The sequence below is a fragment of the Salvelinus alpinus genome, chromosome 10, assembly GCF_045679555.1.
Source record: "Salvelinus alpinus chromosome 10, SLU_Salpinus.1, whole genome shotgun sequence".
Lineage (NCBI taxonomy): Eukaryota > Metazoa > Chordata > Actinopteri > Salmoniformes > Salmonidae > Salvelinus > Salvelinus alpinus.
The window spans coordinates 32,044,749-32,064,009 of record NC_092095.1 but is presented as its reverse complement, the minus strand read 5'-3'; the positions used below and the strand labels follow the sequence as shown (position 1 = coordinate 32,064,009).

The window sequence follows — 19,261 nt, the reverse complement described above, 5'->3', positions numbered from 1 at the left end:
GAATCCTGGTGTGTATTTTCTAAATTACTGCCATAGAAGTGATCAAATTAAAAACAATGTTAGGTCGCCAGTGTGTCTTTATTCAGGACAAATCCAAAATCCGAGGCAATAATTATTGGTGAGAATCAAGCAGTTCTCCTTCAGATGACGGAGAGAATGGCAGGCAGTTTGGTTCTACCAGAGCCCCTTGGTGTATTCTTCTGGACTGGCGTCTGAGACATGGCCTTGCTGTAGTTCCTCTGCACAGATAGGAGAGACCAGAAGGCAAACAGAACACATACATTTACTCTCTGGATGCTTCCCAAATAGCACCATAGTTCCTTTATAGTGCACTGCTTTTGACCACGGCCCATCAGAGCAAAAGGAGTGCCATTTGGGATGAAGCCTCTGTTTGTGGGTGGGGTAACTAACAGGCTTCTAGTGTGTGAGAGACAACTGCTATAGTAGTATTGTATAGCCACACTGCTGTATTGGTCTGTGTGTGAACAAGTGACAATGTTACTCATTCATTACCCACAATGAGAGTGTGTTTGTGTGTGTGAGACTGACCCTCTGTACAGTCCTGTTCTGAGCATTGTAGAAGGAGATGGCACTGGGACTGTCTGCTAGCAGCTCATAGCGCAGACGCTCAAAGTGCTCCTGCTCATCCTCCTCCTGAGAACAAAACACCACACGATATTAAGATCGACATTGGAACCATGAAATATGAATGACTTCTCTCCTGTTAAAACCACAGTTGTAACCATGTAATATGAATGACTTCTCTCCTGTTAAAACCACAGTTGTAACCATGAAATATGAATGACTTGTCTCCTGTTAAAACCACAGTTATGTCCCAAATGGCACCCTATTCCCTATATAGTGCAATACTTTTGACCAGAGCCCTTTGGGCTGGTCAGACTCACCAGTGCCAATGCCTTGTACACAGGCACCAGTCCAGGCCTGATGGGGCCTCCAGATCTCAGCATGGCTTGCACCTCCTCAGGAAGCAGGAAGGACTCATTATACCAGCTCTCAAACTCTGACACACACAAGGGACAGGTTGTCAATGTGGGACCATCACCCTGTGGCTTTCTGAGAGGTACAGCCGGTCCCAAATCACTGCCAACCTCTTCCCTTTGGCCCCTTTTTTCCCTCTGCAGATCTGTAAGGCGGAAGCAATATATGGTGGAAACTCCACCACTGCACTGCTTAAACCTATTCAGGCCCTACAGATCTGCAAACATCTAGGGGTCAGGGGGCCAAGGAGGGAGGGGTAGGGAGCATTTTGGGACCGGCTGGTAGAGTCCTCCTGGTTCATGCTAACTTTATCTCTGTCTATTCATAATCAACCATGGAACAACTGTCTTCTCCCATGATACGACATGACAGTTGGTGTGAAGAACGGAAATAGTGGATGTGATGCCAGGGTTTGAATGCTCACCGGTCAGTAGGCGTGTCCTGCACTGGTCCACTAGGTGCTGGCAGTAGCTGACCTCTGCCTTGGTGCCGCGCAGCTCCTCGTACTGCTGCCGGTACTGAGTCTTCAACTCCCTCAGATGCAGGGCCAGAGACAGCTCTGCCTCATCCAGCACTGGGACCCCCTCCGCACTTACAAACTGACCTACGGGGAGACACACACACACAAGATACAAGTATAAATACAGCAATCAAATGAATGGACCTTTTTTCTGATTGGCATGTGTTTCTACTTTAATGCCAATGGTGTGTGAGCTTCCATAGTAAATTGTAGCCCCTCAAGCTAAGTAACATAATACAAAAATCCCCATCAAATGGTATGACCATCTTAAAACAATTCCATATGTTAGCTTAGTAGATCCCCCCCCCCCCCCCTTAGTCATCTTTACCTTGGCTAAATGTTCACATCACACCACATTTTGGAGTGTATACCACCCGTTTTCAAGTCCATTCGCACATTTTTCCTGTGGCTGACAGGTGATAATGATAAATGATGGTGTAATAGCCTACATTTTCTTGCCCTCTTTGTTTTAATTATAGGCTCATGATTTACTGGTCTGTACCCGCTTACTTTCCAAAAGTACATGCCTATACTTTCCAAATGTATTTCCAAATACATTCTAATATTCAAGTACTTGTGTTTAAAAACATTTTTGTATACACACACACGTGTGTGTGTGTGTGTGTGTGTGTGTGTGTGTGTGTGTGTGTGTGTGTGTGTGTGTGTGTGTGTGTGTGTGTGTGTGTGTGTGTGTGTGTGTGTGTGTGTGTGTGTGTGTGTGTGTGTGTGTGTGTGTGTGTGTGTGTGTGTGTGTATATACTCAGCAAAAAAATAAACATCCTCACTGTCAACTGCGTTTATTTTCAGCAAACTTAACATGTGTAAATATTTGTATGAACATAAGATTCAACAACTGAGACATAAACTGAACAAGTTCCACAGACAGGAATTGAATAATGTGTCCCTGAACAAAGGGGGGGGTCAAAATCAAAAGTAACAGTCAGTATCTGGTGTGGCCACCAGCTGCATTAAGTACTGCAGTGCATCTCCTCCTCATGGACTGCACCAGATTTGCCAGTTCTTGCTGTGAGATGATACCCCACTCTTCCACCAAGGCACCTGCAAGTTCCCGGACATTTCTGTGGGGAATGGCCAGAGCCCTCACCCTCCGATCCAACACGTCCCAGACGTGCTCAATGGGATTGAGATCCGGGCTCTTCGCTGGCCATGGCAGAACACTGACATTCCTGTCTTGCAGGAAATCACGCACAGAACAAGCAGTATGGCTGGTGGCATTGTCATGCTGGAGGGTCATATCAGGATGAGCCTGCAGGAAAGGTACCATATGAGGGAGGAGGATGTCTTCCCTGTAACGCACAGCGTTGAGATTGCCTGCAATGACAACAAGCTCAGTCCGATGATGCTGTGATACACCGCCCCAGACCATGACGGACCCTCCACCTCTAAATCGATCCCGCTCCAGAGTACAGGCCTCCGTGTAACGCTCATTCCTTCAACGATAAACGCCAATCCGACCATCACCCCTGGTGAGACAAAACCGCGACTCATCAGTGAAGAGCACTTTTTGCCAGTCCTGTCTGGTCCAGCGACGGTGGGTTTGTGCCCATAGGCGACGTTGTTGCCGGTGATGTCTGGTGAGGACCTGCCTTACAACAGATTTACAAGCCCTCAGTCCAGCCTCTCTCAGCCTATTGTGGACATTCTGAGCACTGATGGGGGGATTGTGCGTTGCTGGTGCAACTTGGACAGTTGTTGTTGCCATCCTGTACCTGTCCCGGAGGTGTGATATTCGGATGTACCGATCCTGTGCAGGTGTTGTTACACGTGGTCTGCCACTGCGAGGACGATCAGCTGTTCGTCCTGTCTCCCTGTAGCGCTGTCTTAGGCGTTTCACAGTACGGACATTGCAATTTATTGCCCTGGCCACATCTGCAGTCCTCATGCCTCCTTGCAGCATGCCTAAGGCATGTTCACGCAGATGAGCAGGGACCCTGGGCATCTTTCCTTTGGTGTTTTTCAGAGTCAGTGGAAAGGCCTCTTTAGTGTCCTAAGTTTTCAGAACTGTGACCTTAATTGCCTACCGTCTGTAAGATGTTAGTGTCTTAACGACTGTTCCACAAGTGCATGTTCATTAATTGTTTATGGTTCATTGAACTAGCATGGCAAACAGTGTCTAAATCCATTACAATGAAGAGCAGTGAAGTTATTTGGATTTTTACGAATTATCTTTGAAAGACAAGGTCCTGAAAAAGGGACTTTTTTTTGTTGCTGAGTTTAAATATATATACAGTGGGGAGAACAAGTATTTGATACACTGACAATTTTGCAGGTTTTCCTACTTACAAAGCATGTAGAGGTCTGTAATTTTTATCATAGGTACACTTCAACTGTGAGAGAAGGAATCTAAAACAAAAATCCAGAAAATCACATTGTATGATTTTTAATTAATTAATTTGCATTTTATTGCATGACATAAGTATTTGATACATCAGAAAAGCAGAACTGAATATTTGGTACAGAAACCTTAGTTTGCAATTACAGAGATCATACGTTTCCTGTAGTTCTTGACCAGGTTTGCACACACTGCAGCAGGGATTTTGGCCCACTCCTCCATACAGACCTTCTCCAGATCCTTCAGGTTTCGGGGCTGTCGCTGGGCAATACGGACTTTCGGCTCCCTCCAAAGATTTTCTATTGGGTTCAGGTCTGGAGACTGGCTAGGCCACTCCAGGACCTTGAGATGCTTCTTACGGAGCCACTCCTTAGTTGCCCTGGCTGTGTGTTTCGGGTCGTTGTCATGCTGGAAGACCCAGCCACGACCCATCTTCAATGCTCTTACTGAGGGAAGGAGGTTGTTGGTCAAGATCTCGCGATACATGGCCCCATCCATCCTCCCTTCAATACGGTGCAGTCGTCCTGTCCCCTTTGCAGAAAAGCATCCCCAAAGAATGATGTTTCCACCTCCATGCTTCACGGTTGGGATGGTGTTCTTGGGGTTGTACTCATCCTTCTATTCCTCCAAACACGGCGAGTGGAGTTTAGAGCAAAAAGCTCTATTTTTGTCTCATCAGACCACATGACCTTCTCCCATTCCTCCTCTGGATCATCCAGATGGTCATTGGCAAACTTCAGACGGGCCTGGACATGCGCTGGCTTGAGCAGGGGGACCTTGCGTGCGCTGCAGGATTTTAATCCATGACGGCGTAGTGTGTTACTAATGGTTTTCTTTGAGACTGTGGTCCCAGCTCTCTTCAGGTCATTGACCAGGTCCTGCCGTGTAGTTCTGGGCTGATCCCTCACATTCCTCATGATCATTGATGCCCCACGAGGTGAGATCTTGCATGGAGCCCCAGACCGAGGGTGATTGACCGTCATCTTGAACTTCTTCCATTTTCTAATAATTGTGCCAACAGTTGTTGCCTTCTCACCAAGCTGCTTGGCTATTGTCCTGTAGCCCATCCCAGCCTTGTACAGGTCTACAATTTATCCCTGATGTCCTTACACAGCTCTCTGGTCTTGGCCATTGTGGAGAGGTTGGAGTCTGTTTGATTGAGTGTGTGGACAGGTGTCTTTTATACAGGTAACGAGTTCAAACAGGTGCAGTTAATACAGGTAATGAGTGGAGAACAGGAGGGCTTCTTAAAGAAAAACTAACAGGTCTGTGAGAGCCGGAATTCTTACTGGTTGGTAGGTGATCAAATACTTATGTCATGCAATAAAATGCTAATTAATTATTTAAAAATCATACAATGTGATTTTCTGGATTTTTGTTTTAGATTCCGTCTCTCACAGTTGAAGTGTACCTATGATAAAAATGACAGACCTCTACATGCTTTGTAAGTAGGAAAACCTGCAAAATCGGCAGTGTATCAAATACTTGTTCTCCCCACTGTATATATATACACTGCTCAAAAAAATAAAGGGAACACTTAAACAACACAATGTAACTCCAAGTCAATCACACTTCTGTGAAATCAAACTGTCCACTTAGGAAGCAACACTGATTGACAATAAATTTCACATGCTGTTGTGCAAAGGGAATAGACAAAAGGTGGAAATTATAGGCAATTAGCAAGACACCCCCAATAAAGGAGTGATTCTGCAGGTGGTGACCACAGACCACTTCTCAGTTCCTATGCTTCCTGGCTGATGTTTTGGTCACTTTGGAATGCTGGCGGTACTCTCACTAGTGGTAGCATGAGACGGAGTCTACAACCCACACAAGTGGCTCAGGTAGTGCAGCTCATCCAGGATGGCACATCAATGCGAGCTGTGGCAAGAAGGTTTTCTGTGTCTGTCAGTGTAGTGTCCAGAGCATGGAGGCGCTACCAGGAGACAGGCCAGTACATCAGGAGACGTGGAGGAGACCGTAGGAGGGCAACAACCCAGCAGCAGGACCGCTACCTCCGCCTTTGTGCAAGGAGGAGCACTGCCAGAGCCCTGCAAAATGACCTCCAGCAGGCCACAAATGTGTATGTAAACTGTTTTTCACAATTCTTGACATTTAATCCTAGTAAAAATTCCCTGTCTCAGGTCAGTTAGGATCACCACTTTATTTTAAGAATGTGAAATGTAGTAGTAATAGTAGAGAGAATGATTTATTTCAGCTTTTATTTCTTTCATCACATTCCCAGTGGGTCAGAAGTTTACATATACTCAATTAGTATTTGGTAGCATTGCCTTTAAATTGTTTAACTTGGGTCAAACGTTTCAGGTAGCCTTCCACAAGCTTCCCACGATAAGTTGTGTGAATTTTGGCCCATTCCTCCTGACAGAGCTGGTGCAACTGAGTCAGGTTTGTAGGCCTCCTTGCTTGCACACGCTTTTTCAGTTCTGCCCACACATTTTCTATAGGATTGAGGTCAGGGCTTTGTGATGGCCACTCCAATACCTTGACTTTGTTGTCCTTAAGCCATTTCGCCACAACTTTGAAAGTATGCTTGGGGTCATTGTCCATTTGGAAGACCCATTTGCGACCAAGCTTTAACTTCCTGACTGATGTCTTGAGATGTTGCTTCAATATATCCACATAATTTTCGTTCCTCATGATGCCATCTATTTTGTGAAGGGCACCAGTCCCTCCTGCAGCAAAGCACTCCCACAACATGATGCTGCCACCCCTGTGCTTCACGGTTGGGATGGTGTTCTTCGGCTTGCAAGCCTCCCCCTTTTTCTTCCAAACATAATAATGGTCTTCATGGCCAAACAGTTCTATTTTTGTTTCATCAGACCATAGGACATTTCTCCAAAAAGTACAATCTTTGTCCCCATGTGCAGTTGCAAACCGTAGTCTGGCTTTTTTATGGCGGTTTTGGAGCAGTGGCTTCTTCCTTGCTGAGCGGCCTTTCAGGTTATGTCGATATATGACTCGTTTTACTGTGGATATAGATATTTTTGTACCCGTTTCCTCCAGCATCTTCACAAGGTCCTTTGCTGTTGCTCTGTGATTGATTTGCACTTTTCACAGCAAAGTACGTTCATCTCTAGGAGACAGAACGCGTCTCCTTCCTGAGTGGTATGATGGCTGCATGGTCCCATGGTGTTTATACTTGCGTACTATTGTGTGTACAGATGAACGTGGTACCTTCAGGCGTTTGGAAATTGCTCCCAAGGATGAACCAGACTTGTGGAGGTCTACAATTTGGAGGTCTTGGCTGATTTCCCCATGATGTCAAGCAAAGAGGCACTGAGGTTAAAGGTAGGCCTTGAAATACATCAACAGGTACACCTCCAATGGACTCAAATTATGTCAATTAGCCTATCAGAAGCTTCTAAAGCCATGACATCATTTTCTGGAATTTTCCAAGCTGTTCAAAGGCACAGTCAACTTAGTGTATGTAAACTTCTGACCCACTGGAATTGTGATACAGTGAATTATAAGTGAAATAATCTGTCTGTAAACAATTGTTGGAAGAATTACTTGTGTCATGCACAAAGTAGATGTCCTAACCGACTTGCCAAAACTATAGTTTGTTAACAAGAAATTTGTGGAGTGGTTGAAAAATTAGTTTTAATGACTCCAACCTAAATGTATGTAAACTTCCGACATCAACTGTATAGTACCAGTCAAAAAACAACCATCTCTGCAGCACTCCATCAATCAGGCCTTTATGGTAGAGTGGCCAGACACCACTCCTCAGTAAAAGGCACATGACTGCAGACTTGGAGGTTACCTAAAGGACTCTCACACCATGAGAAACAAGATTCTCTGGTCTGATGAAACCAAGATTGAACTATTTGGCCTTAATGCTAAGCGTCACGTCTGTAGGAAACCTGGCACCATCCCCACGGTGAAGCATGGTGGTGGCAGCATTATGCTGTGGGGATGTTTTTCAGCAGCAGGGACTGGGAGACTAGTCAGGATTGAGGGAAAGATAAACAGAGCAAAGTACAGAGAGATCCTTGATGAAAACCTGCTCTAGAGCGTTCAGGACCTCAGACTGGGGCGATGGTTCAGCTTCCAACAGGACAATGACCCTAAGCACACAGCCAAGGCAACGCAGGAGTGGCTTTAGGACAAGTCTCTGAATGTCCTTGAGTGGCCCAGCCAAAGCCTGGACTTGAACCTGATCGAACAGCTCTGGAGAGACCTGAAAATAGCTGTGCAGCGACGCTCCCCATCCAGAGCTGACAGATCTTGAGAGGATCTGCAGACAAGAATGGGAGAAACTCCCCAAATACAGGTGTGCCAAGCTTGTAGCGTCATACCCAAGAAGACTCAAGGCTGTAATCGCTGCCAAAGGTGCTTCAAAGTACTGAGTAAACGGTCTGAATACTTATGTAAATGTGAGATTTCTGTTTTCTCATGATGGGGTATTGTGTGTAGATTGATGAGGGGGAAAAAACAATTGAATACATTTTAGAATAATGCTGTAACGTAACAAAATGTGGGAAAAGTCAAGGTGTCTCAATATTTTCCAAAGGCACCGTGTACACACAGGCCTGTAGGTGACCCAGGCTTCACAGGTGGAAAGTAGTGTGCTAATGCAGACAGCTTGATACATGGCGACTTTGGTGTGGAGGTGGAGATCCCTGTTTTGGAAGTCCCTGCATCGGAATTTCCCCCGAAGGCAGCTGAGGCTAGCTTGATCCAGTTTTGAATTTCGTAGTCGATGCTGCAGTCCTCCGAGAGGATGTTGCCCAGGTATTTGAATGACGGGACTATTGCCAGTGATGTGTGTTCAATGGTGAAGACATGGTGGCTGGATCTCCATTGGCCGACCACCTCTGTCTTGGTGGTGTTGAGACAGTCCCATCCTGCTAGACTCTCACAGCCGTTACAAGGACGGACTGAGCAAAGTCATCAGCATACTGCAGCTCAAGACCCCGCTCCATCGAAACCTTGGTGGTTGCTTGGAGCCTCCTAATGTTGAATGGGTTTCCATCCAGCCTGAAGTCCACCGCAACCCCGCTGCTGTCTTCAAGCTCCATGTGGAGAAGCTGGGTGACACATAGGAGGAAGATGTTAAAGAGTACAGGTGCCAGCACGCACCCCTGCCTCACACCAATGCGTACTCCAAAGGGCACTGACTCCTACCCTCCTATGGCCACCCGAGTCATCATCCCATCATGGAACTGGCAAAGGATGTTGATAAATTTGGGTAAAATTCCCCATAATAGTTCCCTGCTCAGTGTCAAGTCTTGGAGTGGTCGACAAAGGCTATGAAAGGCCTTCTCCTGGAGTTCCTGTGCCGTGAATATCATGTTGACCGTGCTCCTGTTCTTTCTGAAGCCACATTGTGACTCTGGCAGCAGTTCTTCTGTGATGTTATTCACCAGCCTATGTAGCATCACCTTGGCCAGGACCTTTTCAGCAACAGCTATTTTTATTTTACCTTTATTTAACTAGGCAAGTCAGTTAAGAACAAATTCTTATTTTCAATGATGGCTGAGGAACAGTGGGTTAACTGCCTTGTTCAGGGGCAGAACGACAAGAAGGGATACCCCCTGGCTGTTGCCAACAGATGGACTTGTCACCCTTGTTCTTATAGATGGTTACAATATTTGCATCCCGTCACTGTTGGGGGATGATCTCCCGGTCCCAAACCTCAGTGATGTACTGGTGGAGCGTTCTGGTGCAGAAGTAACCTCCCTTCTTACTAAGTAGCCGGGATGCTGTCAGCGCCAGAAGTCTTGTTGTTCTTGAGGGAATGGTTGAGGTCTTGATTGGGTTGACGGACAGGCAGTTCTTCCAGGATGGAGTTGTCTGCTGGAGAGCGCTGGTTGTGTAGTGCTTCAAAGTGGTCAGCCCACATCAACAAAATCTGGTTTTGGTCCTTCGAGTCAGACCATCGGCTGTTTTCAGGGGGGGTGATTGAGCAACTTCTAGGGCCTTTGATATTTAGCTGTGCTGTAGAAATTGTGCATGTCGTTTTTGTCGGCATCAATTTGGATTTCCTGTGCCTTATTCGTCCACCATTCGTTCTGCAAAGCAAGCAAGGTTGTTTGTACTTTCTTGCGTGATGCTCACCATTGCTGGTGGAGGGTAGCAGATGTGGGGCTGTTGAGAGTAGCCCTGTGTGCATTGTGCATATTGTTCAGTAAGGTTGTGTCCGAGTTCTCATCGAACCAGTCCTGATGTTTCCTACCTCTGTAGCCAATGGAGTGGGCCGCTGTCTGATATAGCACTGAGCTGATAGACACTTCTGGTCAATGGGGTCCTCTGAGCTCAGAAGAGGCTCAATCTCTCTCAGCCTTTCAGCGAGAGAGTGACGGAACTAATCTCTTACTGGACTTCTGCAGGAGTTGGGGAGGGTATACTCACCTGCAGTGTAGCCAGTGTCATACGGTGATCTGTCCAGCATTCTGCGCTCCTCATCGCACAAGTCAGCAGGACGTCATTGGTGTCAGAACATCTCACTATGACGAAGTCGATCAGGTGCCAGTGTTTGAAAGGGGGTGCATCCATTATGTTTTGTATTTGTTCTTCTGGAACAAGGTGTTAGTGATGATGAGATCATGCTTGGCACAGAGTTAGCAGTCTCATGCCATTTTCATTGACCTGGCCAACACCATGCCTACCCAGCACTCCGCTCCATATCCTGTTGTTCTGTCCCATTCCCACCCTAGCGTTGAAGGCACCCAGCAGAAAGTTCTGGTCATTCCTGGGGATGTGGTGAAGTGCCTCAACTAGGGACTGGTAGAAGCAGTCCTTTGCCTCATTTTCTGATGGTAACGTTGATGTGTATGCACTGAGAAGAGTGGCATAGTGAATCTTGCCTAGAGGGATACGGAGAGACATGAGTCTTTCACTTATGCCGACAGGTGTTTCGGTGAAGTTGGGTAAGAGGCTGTTCTTAATGGCCAGTCCCACACCGTGCTGATGTTGTTCACCCAGAGGATAATCTTTCCAGAAGGTGTAGCCTTCTCCCTCCCCTTTCAGGGAACCTTCATCCAGGAACCTGGTCTCACTCAGGGCAGTGCTGTCAATGTTGTAGCACCTTAGTTCTGCGGCAATCAAGAGCTGTTCTCCGATGGGGTCTATCGTTATCGTTGTCAGTGTCCAAAAGAGTTCTAATGTGCCATGTTGCCAGTTTCAGGGGAATTATTTTATTTTGCATTTTTCGACCACTGAGTGGAACTCCCGATAGGTGCAGTAGCCTATCCAGGAAGGAGTGAGTGGGCCATTTTTAGGCCACCTTTTATAGGCCTCTCCCCAGCTGGGGTGAGCAGTGTGGCTCCTAAATAGGCTGCTCAGTCACACAGGGCTCTGCCGAGAGCAGCTGCCACTCAAGTCCCAACTGCTGGAGATCATAATAGCTCTGTCCCGCTGACATGCAGGGGTCTGATTAAGGGCTCTCTGTGCATTCACTCCTGCCCCCATCACCAGACACCCCAATGCCGCCAGCCTTTAGTAATTGAAGTATCCTAAATAGTATTTGAACCTACAGTACCAGCCAAAAGTTTGGACCCACCTACTCATTCAAGGGTTTTTCTTTATTTTTTACTATTTTCTACATTGTAGAATAATAGTGAAGACATCAAAACTCCCGAGTTTCGCGGCGGTCTAAGGCACTGCATCTCAGTGCTAGAGGTGTCACTACAGACACCCTGGTTTGAATCCAGGCTGCATCACAACCGGCCATGATCGGGAGTCCCATAGGGCGGCGCACAATTATCCCAGCGTTGTCTGGGTTTGGCCGGTGTAGGCATCACTGTAAATAAGAATTTGTTCTTAACTGACTTGCCTAATTAAATAAATAAATAAATAAATATTAAATTAAAACTATGAAATAACACATATGGAATCATGTAGTAATCAAAAGTGTTAAACAAATCAAAGTATTTTTTATATTATTTAAAGTAACCCTCCTTTATCTTGATTACAGCTTTCACACTCTTTGCATTCACTCAACCAGCTTCGTGAGGAATGCTTTTCCAAAAGTCTTGAAGGAGTTGCCAAATATGCTGAGCACTTGTTGGCTGCTTTTCCTTCACTCTGAGATGTGTCTGTTATTTATTTGGGCTGCAATCAGAGGTGCAGTTAACTCTAATGAACTTATCCTCTGCAGCAGAGGTAATTTTGGGTCTTCATTTCCTGTGGCGGTCCTCATGAGAGCCAGTTTCATCATAGCGCTTGATGGTTTTTGCAACTGCACTAGAAGAAACTTTAAAAGTTCTTGACATTTTCCGGATTGACTGACCTTCATGTCTTAAATGAATGATGGACTGTCATTTCTCTTTTCTAATTTTAGCTGCCATCAAGGCAAAGGGTGGATTTGGAAAAATCTCCAATATAAAATATATTTTCATTTGTTTCACCCTTTTTTGGTTACTACATGATTCCATATGTGTTCTTTTATAGTTTTGATGTCTTCACTATTATTCTACAATGTAGAAAATAGTAAAAATTAAGAAAAACCCTTGAATGAGTAGGTGTGTCCAAACTTTTGACTGGTACTGTAGGTCTGACACACAACCACACACACACAGTCTTGAGCTCCCATACCCTGGCTCTGTCTCTTGTCTCTCCACTGGTGCAAGGCGGTGCTTGTGCTGTCAATCTCTCTCTTGGCCGTGTTCACGCCCTCCGTCAGCTCCCGGAGGCGGGCGCGGCGCTCCAGCAGCACCACCTTGTTCTCCTTCAGGATGCGGTTGATCTCGCTGCCCCGCTCTGCCTTGAAGTCCTCAAAGGCCTCTGCCTTAGGGGGAGGGGAGCTGGAGGGGGGAAACACTAGATCAGACATGTTGTCCCTGTTCATAGAATAACACGTAATATACAGGACAGATGTTGTATAAAGGGACATAGGTGTGTGTATACTCAGTCCTAAGGGGTTCCGGTGGTCCTTGAGGCTCCTGGCTCTGGGGGTCATGCTCGCGACCCTCACGGTCTCTCTGGACTGGGTTCACAGATTCCACTTGCTTCCCTGGACCAGGACTCCTTCCTTCCACAGCCTCCTTTCTCCCCTGGCTGGACAGTCACATTTGGGGGGATTCATTAAAAGATGGTCTTGACATTGGCTTTCAATGAGAAGGGAAGGATTTGACAGTGATGTTACTCAGGCAGCATGAATGGACTGTACTCAGGAGTCAGGACACTGACCTTGCTAGCTCTTTGGTCTTAATGGCTTTGGTCCTGCCTGGAGACAGGAGCCGAATGTGCCTCTCTGATGGAACTGCCAGCCCCACCCCAAACCCATGGCCCTCCACCACGCCCACTGTACCTTGGGAGCCCTGTGACTATGACACAAAGTAACAACAGCATTCGTTTAAAAACTGTATGAACAACTTGAGCCTTTTGGCTAAGTCAACGTTACGAAAAATGAGAACTGGTTTGCAATTGACCCTCCTGCTTAAACAATATAAAACTAATTCCCCACTGACATGCAAGAGGTTTGAAGCAGCACCATCTTGGTGGCCACTGGTCCAAGCATCAGGCAGAGACTGACCTTGGCTGCAGTGGAGCCAGCTGTACTCTGGGATTTCTCCACCAACGTATAGTTCTGACACAGCTGGGCCTTCACCTTCTGCTCCTGCTGCCTGTTCAATACACAACACTTAACACATATGCCAAACTGACCTCAACACCCATAACATAAACTGATCCTATCATTGGTTGCCTGGTGAGCGTTACTCACACTGCAGGTAGAACTTTTCCTGTAGGCAAAGATCTAGTATTAGCTTAATCTCCCCAATCCTGACCTTAACCATGAGTGGGAAATGTGTCAAATTGTCCTTAGATAAGCATCTAGGGACTCAGTTACTCACTGCATGGCCTGCTTGAACTGGGAAAATACTTCCTGGATCTGCCTGATGCTCACAATCTGTGGAGAGAAGTCAGACATGGGGGAGATAAAACAGTATGAAAATCAGCCATGCTAGAAGAAGTTAGCTCCATGACACGGATCCATCGACAATCCCTCCACCACAGCCTTTCTGAACTGCCTCAGTGCCCTAGCAACAGTAGAAGACCATTGTCTAAGTCTAGACATGCCACTGCCAGAACCCTACATTTGTTTTGTTTTTGTTTTTAAAGCGTCAGATTCTCTTTGAAATGAAAAGCGCTATATAAAATAAATATATTATGTAAAAATAATGGTTTATTTGAAGTTGAAGGATACAGTTTTAGTCATGACCAGAGGGATACTATTTTAGTTATTACACTGTGCCTTATAACCATATGTGGCGTGATAATCTCCGCCATGTGACCTACGTGACCCACTTGTTGTGTGTATGTACTGACATGTATGTGTAAGTGATAGGTGCACACACACACACACTACATGTTCATGTTTTTAAATGTATGTAAATTGTAAATATTTTGTCTGCTATGTATTTGTCGTTATGTGTCGGACCCCAGTAAGACTAGCTGTCGCTAATGGGGATCCTAATAAATCATATGAAAAATCCATCTCTCTACTCGGAGAGAATGTTAGTCTCAGGGGGTTCTCACATTGATCTCGTCCAGGCTGCCCTCCAGATACCTCCGCACCTGACTCTGGATCTCTGCAACCTGGGTGTCTGACAGCGTGTCGTAGGATATGCCCATGCGGTTAGCCTGCACACCAGCACACAATCACATACCCTGGTCTTATTCTCTAATAAAACCATAGCCTGGGTCTAAGACCTGTTTGTGTTGTCTCGCCAAACAAATCTGGCACTCAGGCTAAACCAAGCAATACTTAATACTTCAACATTGAACTCTTCTTTTCTTCCTTGAGGTTACTCACCAGTGTGTTGTGAATGCTGAGCTCCTGTTTCAGCAGCTGGATCTCCTTCTCCAGCTTCCTGACCTGGAGCTACACAAAACGACACACATCCAATCAGATCTGGAGCTGCACAAAACAACACACATATCCAATCAGATACCATTCAACCCTGGCTAATCACTGCACATGTCTTGCCCCCATAACAATACAGCTATCAATACAACACCAGTACTTCAGTTTCTACAATGCTGTTCATCTGTAGGCAGTGTTATCGTCAATGTATAACCTTTACAAAAACAATCCTACAGGATTCCTTCGAGGTACAAATTACCTTCGAAACAGGTTTTTGAAAGGTATATAATCAATGGACAATCAACAATCAATATGATATAGAGTTATAGTAATTAATCCGCTGTCATAATCCAAATGTGTTCTGGTGTGTGAAGTTGAGGTATAATAATCTCACCACAGGGTCGGTGTGTTCGTTGACAACGGGGTCCATCTGCACACACTTCATCCTGCTGGCGAAGCGCAGTGTGGACAGCTACAGTAGAGACAGAGCAGATCACACATCACAGGTCTCCACTTTACTCTAGGAAACGACACTAAACTAGGACTACAGGAAGAAGCCGTTCTCACACAGCTCCGTACTTACTGTCTCTTCTATCTGAGAAGCCTCTCCATAGATGTTGGCCACCAGCACTGTGTTGCAGTTCCCACCTATAGAGAGGAGAGCGGATTATATTGATTTTATGACTACCACTCCCAGACAGCCCTAGAAATTGCTCTTGCTAAGAAGCTGTCTGTGTTTCTTTTTGACCATTTTGATTGAAAACAAATCACAGTAAGGTACTTAATTGTTACCCAGAAATGATATGATATTAAGATACAAACAGCTGCACTGGGCCTTTAAATCACTTGGACTACAAATTGATAACTTGAACATTGCTCTCGTCTCTGTATTGATTTGGCTTTGGTGGATGTGGTACCAATGTCCTCAGGCAACACTCAAAAACTATTGAACCCTTTGACAGAGACAGTATTTCCTTGTGGTACTGATCTCCTAACCCCCCCCCCCCAGTCTCTGTGGGTTTGGCTCACCTAATGAGTCCTTGAGGGCGTGGGTGAGTTTGGTCTGTCTGAAGGGGACGTGGTCCCTGCGTCGGTCCGCCAGGGCCAGGATGGCCTGCTCCAGGAACGACAGGGACTTGTTGATGTACATGGCCTCCTTCAGCACCTGGCCCTCAGACTGGTCCCAGAGAGGAGAACACAGTTGGACATGGGGGTTAGCGCTAAGAACTGGCAGGAACTGGGGGATTTTGTCATGAAAACTTGAAATCCACTCATTGCAATAAATACATAAACTGTCAAAATAACACTATGAGAAAAAAGTCAGGTATGGCGCCACTTTGAAACTCACTCCGGTTTTGCCCAGCCTTTCTGACCCGGCTAAGTCCACCAGATTCAGCTTGGAAGTGACATACTTTGCATCGGACAGAGTACGGGAGCGAGACTGTAAAACACAAATTGATAACATGAATTGACACATTACAGAACTATAGAATGGCTGCCACACTGTACACACTGCAACATACAAGACAACATTATAAAATGATTTAATAAGGCTGGGGAAAATGCAGTGAAGCAGTGAGTTGTGTCTAAGCCATCCTTACCTCAATGTGGACAGTGAGAATGCAGTGAAGCAGTGAGTTGTGTCTACGCCATCCTTACCTCAATGTGGACAGTGAGAATGCAGTGAAGCAGTGAGTTGTGTCTACGCCATCCTTACCTCAATGTGGACAGTGAGAATGCAGTGAAGCAGTGAGTTGTGTCTACGCCATCCTTACCTCAATGTGGACAGTGAGAATGCAGTGAAGCAGTGAGTTGTGTCTACGCCATCCTTACCTCAATGTGGACAGTGAGAATGCAGTGAAGCAGTGAGTTGTGTCTAAGCCATCCTTACCTCAATGTGGACAGTGAGAATGCAGTGAGATCTGGAGGAGTTCTTGTTCAGGGCATGAGCTCCGATGATGCGATTCATCTCTCCCTGAATGTAGAGCAAAGACCACCCCTCGTCACACAAATATCCATCACCTGTCCAGATGTACAACACTTCAGATGCACAACATACAGGTATATATTTTTTTTTTTTACCCAGTTTTCTCCCCAATTTAGGGGTATCCAATTGGTAGTTACAGTCTTGTCTCATCGCTGCAACTCCCGTACGGACTCGGGAGAGGCGAAGGTCGAGAGCCGTGCGTCCTCCGAAACACAACCCAACCAAGCCGCACTGCTTCTTGGCACAATGTCCACTTAACCCGGAAGCCAGCCTCACCAATGTGTCAGAGGAAACACTGTGCACCTGGCAACTGTCTCAGCGTGCACTGCGCCTTGCCCGCCACAGGAGTCGCTAGTGCACTATGGGACAAGGACATCACTGCCCCATGGGTCTCTGCAAAAACCCAGAATCTGTAGTGGCACAGCTAGCACTGCGATGCAGTGCCTTAGACCACTGCGCCACTCGGGAGGCTTACATACAGGTATTTAGCACTCACCTCAAAGAGAAGGTTAAGGGCCGCCTCCTCGCTGTGGACGGGGTGCAGGGACAGCCCCCTGACTGATACCCCTCCCCCTGCCTCCTCCACCACCGCCATGCCCCCTGGCCCTACCCCTGGGCAACCCCGTACAGACGCCAGCAGATCCACCAGAGTCTCATTGTAGATCTCCAGGAAGGACAAGTGGACACTGAAGGCGTGGTCCGAACGCTGCTCCACCTCATGGAACACCTGATCAGAGAGACCAGGGTGAGAAGAACAGAAAATGTGTGTGGAGACTGAAAAGCCATTCACTTTGGTCCATTAGACTAGGGCAGGGAAAACAACTGGTAGCCAATGTAATCCAGGGTTGAATGACTTCAAGTGCGCCACGTGGCGTAAATTATCGGTAAGTGTCGGGTGACATAAGTTGTCCTGGTCTACCTCCTGTAGGGCCCGAGGAATGATCCCTCTCTGTTTGTAACTCTCTGTGGCTCCAGTCATGGTGTACGTCTTTCCTGCCCCCGTCTGGCCAAAACACATCACAGTGCCTAAGAGTAAAACAAGCAAGATTTTTGGGGGGGAAAAGGTTTCACCTCAGTTCTGCCATGCAGCCAGAAAAACGAACTACCTAGCCTGTGTACCCACCTGACTGTTTCTGCATTCAACATTCGCTACATTCTTGCATTGCCATTGGCTTTGAGCAGAATCAGACTGGTATACAATCAAATTATGACCATGGTAGTGTAAAACATGGGGACAGAGTTAGCCTACCGTTGTACCCCTCCAGGGCTCCCAGCACCACCCCTCGCCCAACGCGGCCATATACCTCCTCCTGGGACACATCATGCAGCACCCCATCCAGCCGGAACGACCAGGAGCTCAGCTGGTTGTTCACCACTCCCTTCCTGGAGTCCTTCCTCTGGTGGACACTCACTGTCTGAGAGATCATCACACAGATAGCCATGTTGAAGCAATTATAAGAATCTGCTCATCAACTCCTTCAACAAACTAACCTGTTTAGGGTTAATAATGTGGTTTGAGATCAATATGATATCATGTCTCATTTATGCATATTAAAGGCTGTGTTATTTTAAATGAATGACAGAATCTGTCATTTCAACAACCTCTAACCTAAAACCTTGCCACATTGTTTAGTAAGATTCGTTAAGTTACTCACCACTCTCAAATTCAGAGTTAAAAATGTCACGTTTACATAATGCAAATGAGATTGGAGGGGAAACTGCAGCATTACACTGTAAAACATACCTGTCCGTCTGGTAGGTATTCAATGAGCTCTTGAGCAAAATTAGCAGTCGGTCGGCTTCGAATTAACACCCTCACTTCACTGCCGGGGTGGGCAATCATCCTGCCACTTCTAGAACGACAACAGGTCCGAAGCAAAAGTCATGCATGTTGTGGGCCACCTAGCTAAGTTAGCTAACTACTGTTAGATACCAACTTAAGAACTTAGGCAAAAACATATCTACTTACCCGTATTTTTTGCTAATTTGTAAACATCAAACGTGTTTTTCTAGCTAGTAAATAAATCAGCACAAGTGGCTTTTGTAGACGAAATCAAAATGTTCCCATATGTTGACATCTATTGTCATGGAAACAGTGGGCGTGTTTGTGGGATCCTGCATGGGAGACACAGAAATGGAATGAGTAAAAAAGTCCAGGCCTGGATGTCAAAATATTAAACGCATCAATTCAAGTTTTACAATTCTAGATTCAAATCAATTTCATTCCAAGGATGTTTTTTTTCTTCAATTCCAATTCCATTCCAAAAAGTATGGTTTTTCCAATTAAATTCTAATTCCATTCCAAGGTTGGTTCTTTTTCAATTCCAATTCCAATTCAATTCCAAGTAAATTCTCCACTTCATCCTTAAATTCCAGAATTGAATTGGAATTTCAAATTAAATTGGAATTGACCCCAACCCTGGAATCCAGTCTATTTCTGCCATTGCATGTACAGTGGCAAGAAAAAGCATGTGAACCATTTGGAATTACCTGGGTTTCTGCATAAATTTGACTTAGATGAAGATCAGATCAAATTTTAAGTCACAACAATAGACAAACTCAATGTGCTTAAAC

General features: G+C 45.9%; 2 protein-coding genes across 4 annotated transcripts; both read right to left on the bottom strand.

Annotated features, from left to right (window-relative positions):
* Positions 1–59: 59 nt before the first annotated feature.
* Positions 60–18,814, bottom strand: kif9 (kinesin family member 9). Of its 3 annotated transcripts, XM_071328858.1 has the most exons (21): positions 18,657–18,811; positions 18,432–18,540; positions 17,937–18,102; positions 17,607–17,713; positions 17,184–17,414; positions 16,592–16,675; positions 16,049–16,141; positions 15,730–15,877; positions 15,284–15,348; positions 15,095–15,172; positions 14,650–14,718; positions 14,373–14,477; positions 13,688–13,743; positions 13,369–13,459; positions 13,023–13,159; positions 12,741–12,890; positions 12,429–12,637; positions 1,424–1,603; positions 906–1,021; positions 550–654; positions 60–239 (listed from the first exon to the last, which is right to left on the bottom strand). In XM_071328858.1, the coding sequence occupies exons 2-21, from the start codon at positions 18,528–18,530 to the stop codon at positions 141–143; spliced, it is 2,388 nt and encodes a 795-aa protein (XP_071184959.1). In that variant the 5' UTR covers positions 18,531–18,540; positions 18,657–18,811; the 3' UTR covers positions 60–140. The 3 variants fall into 3 exon arrangements, 2 of the variants coding, with proteins under 2 accessions (XP_071184959.1, XP_071184960.1); XM_071328859.1 differs by lacking the exon at positions 14,373–14,477; XR_011666454.1 differs by lacking the exon at positions 906–1,021 and having other exon boundaries at positions 197–239; positions 18,657–18,814.
* LOC139531911 (uncharacterized) lies at positions 2,758–3,490 on the bottom strand. Its single transcript, XM_071328860.1, has 2 exons — positions 3,025–3,490; positions 2,758–2,951 (listed from the first exon to the last, which is right to left on the bottom strand). Exons 1-2 carry the CDS (start codon positions 3,477–3,479, stop codon positions 2,771–2,773), a joined length of 636 nt encoding a protein of 211 aa, XP_071184961.1. The 5' UTR covers positions 3,480–3,490; the 3' UTR covers positions 2,758–2,770.
* Positions 18,815–19,261: the final 447 nt, after the last annotated feature.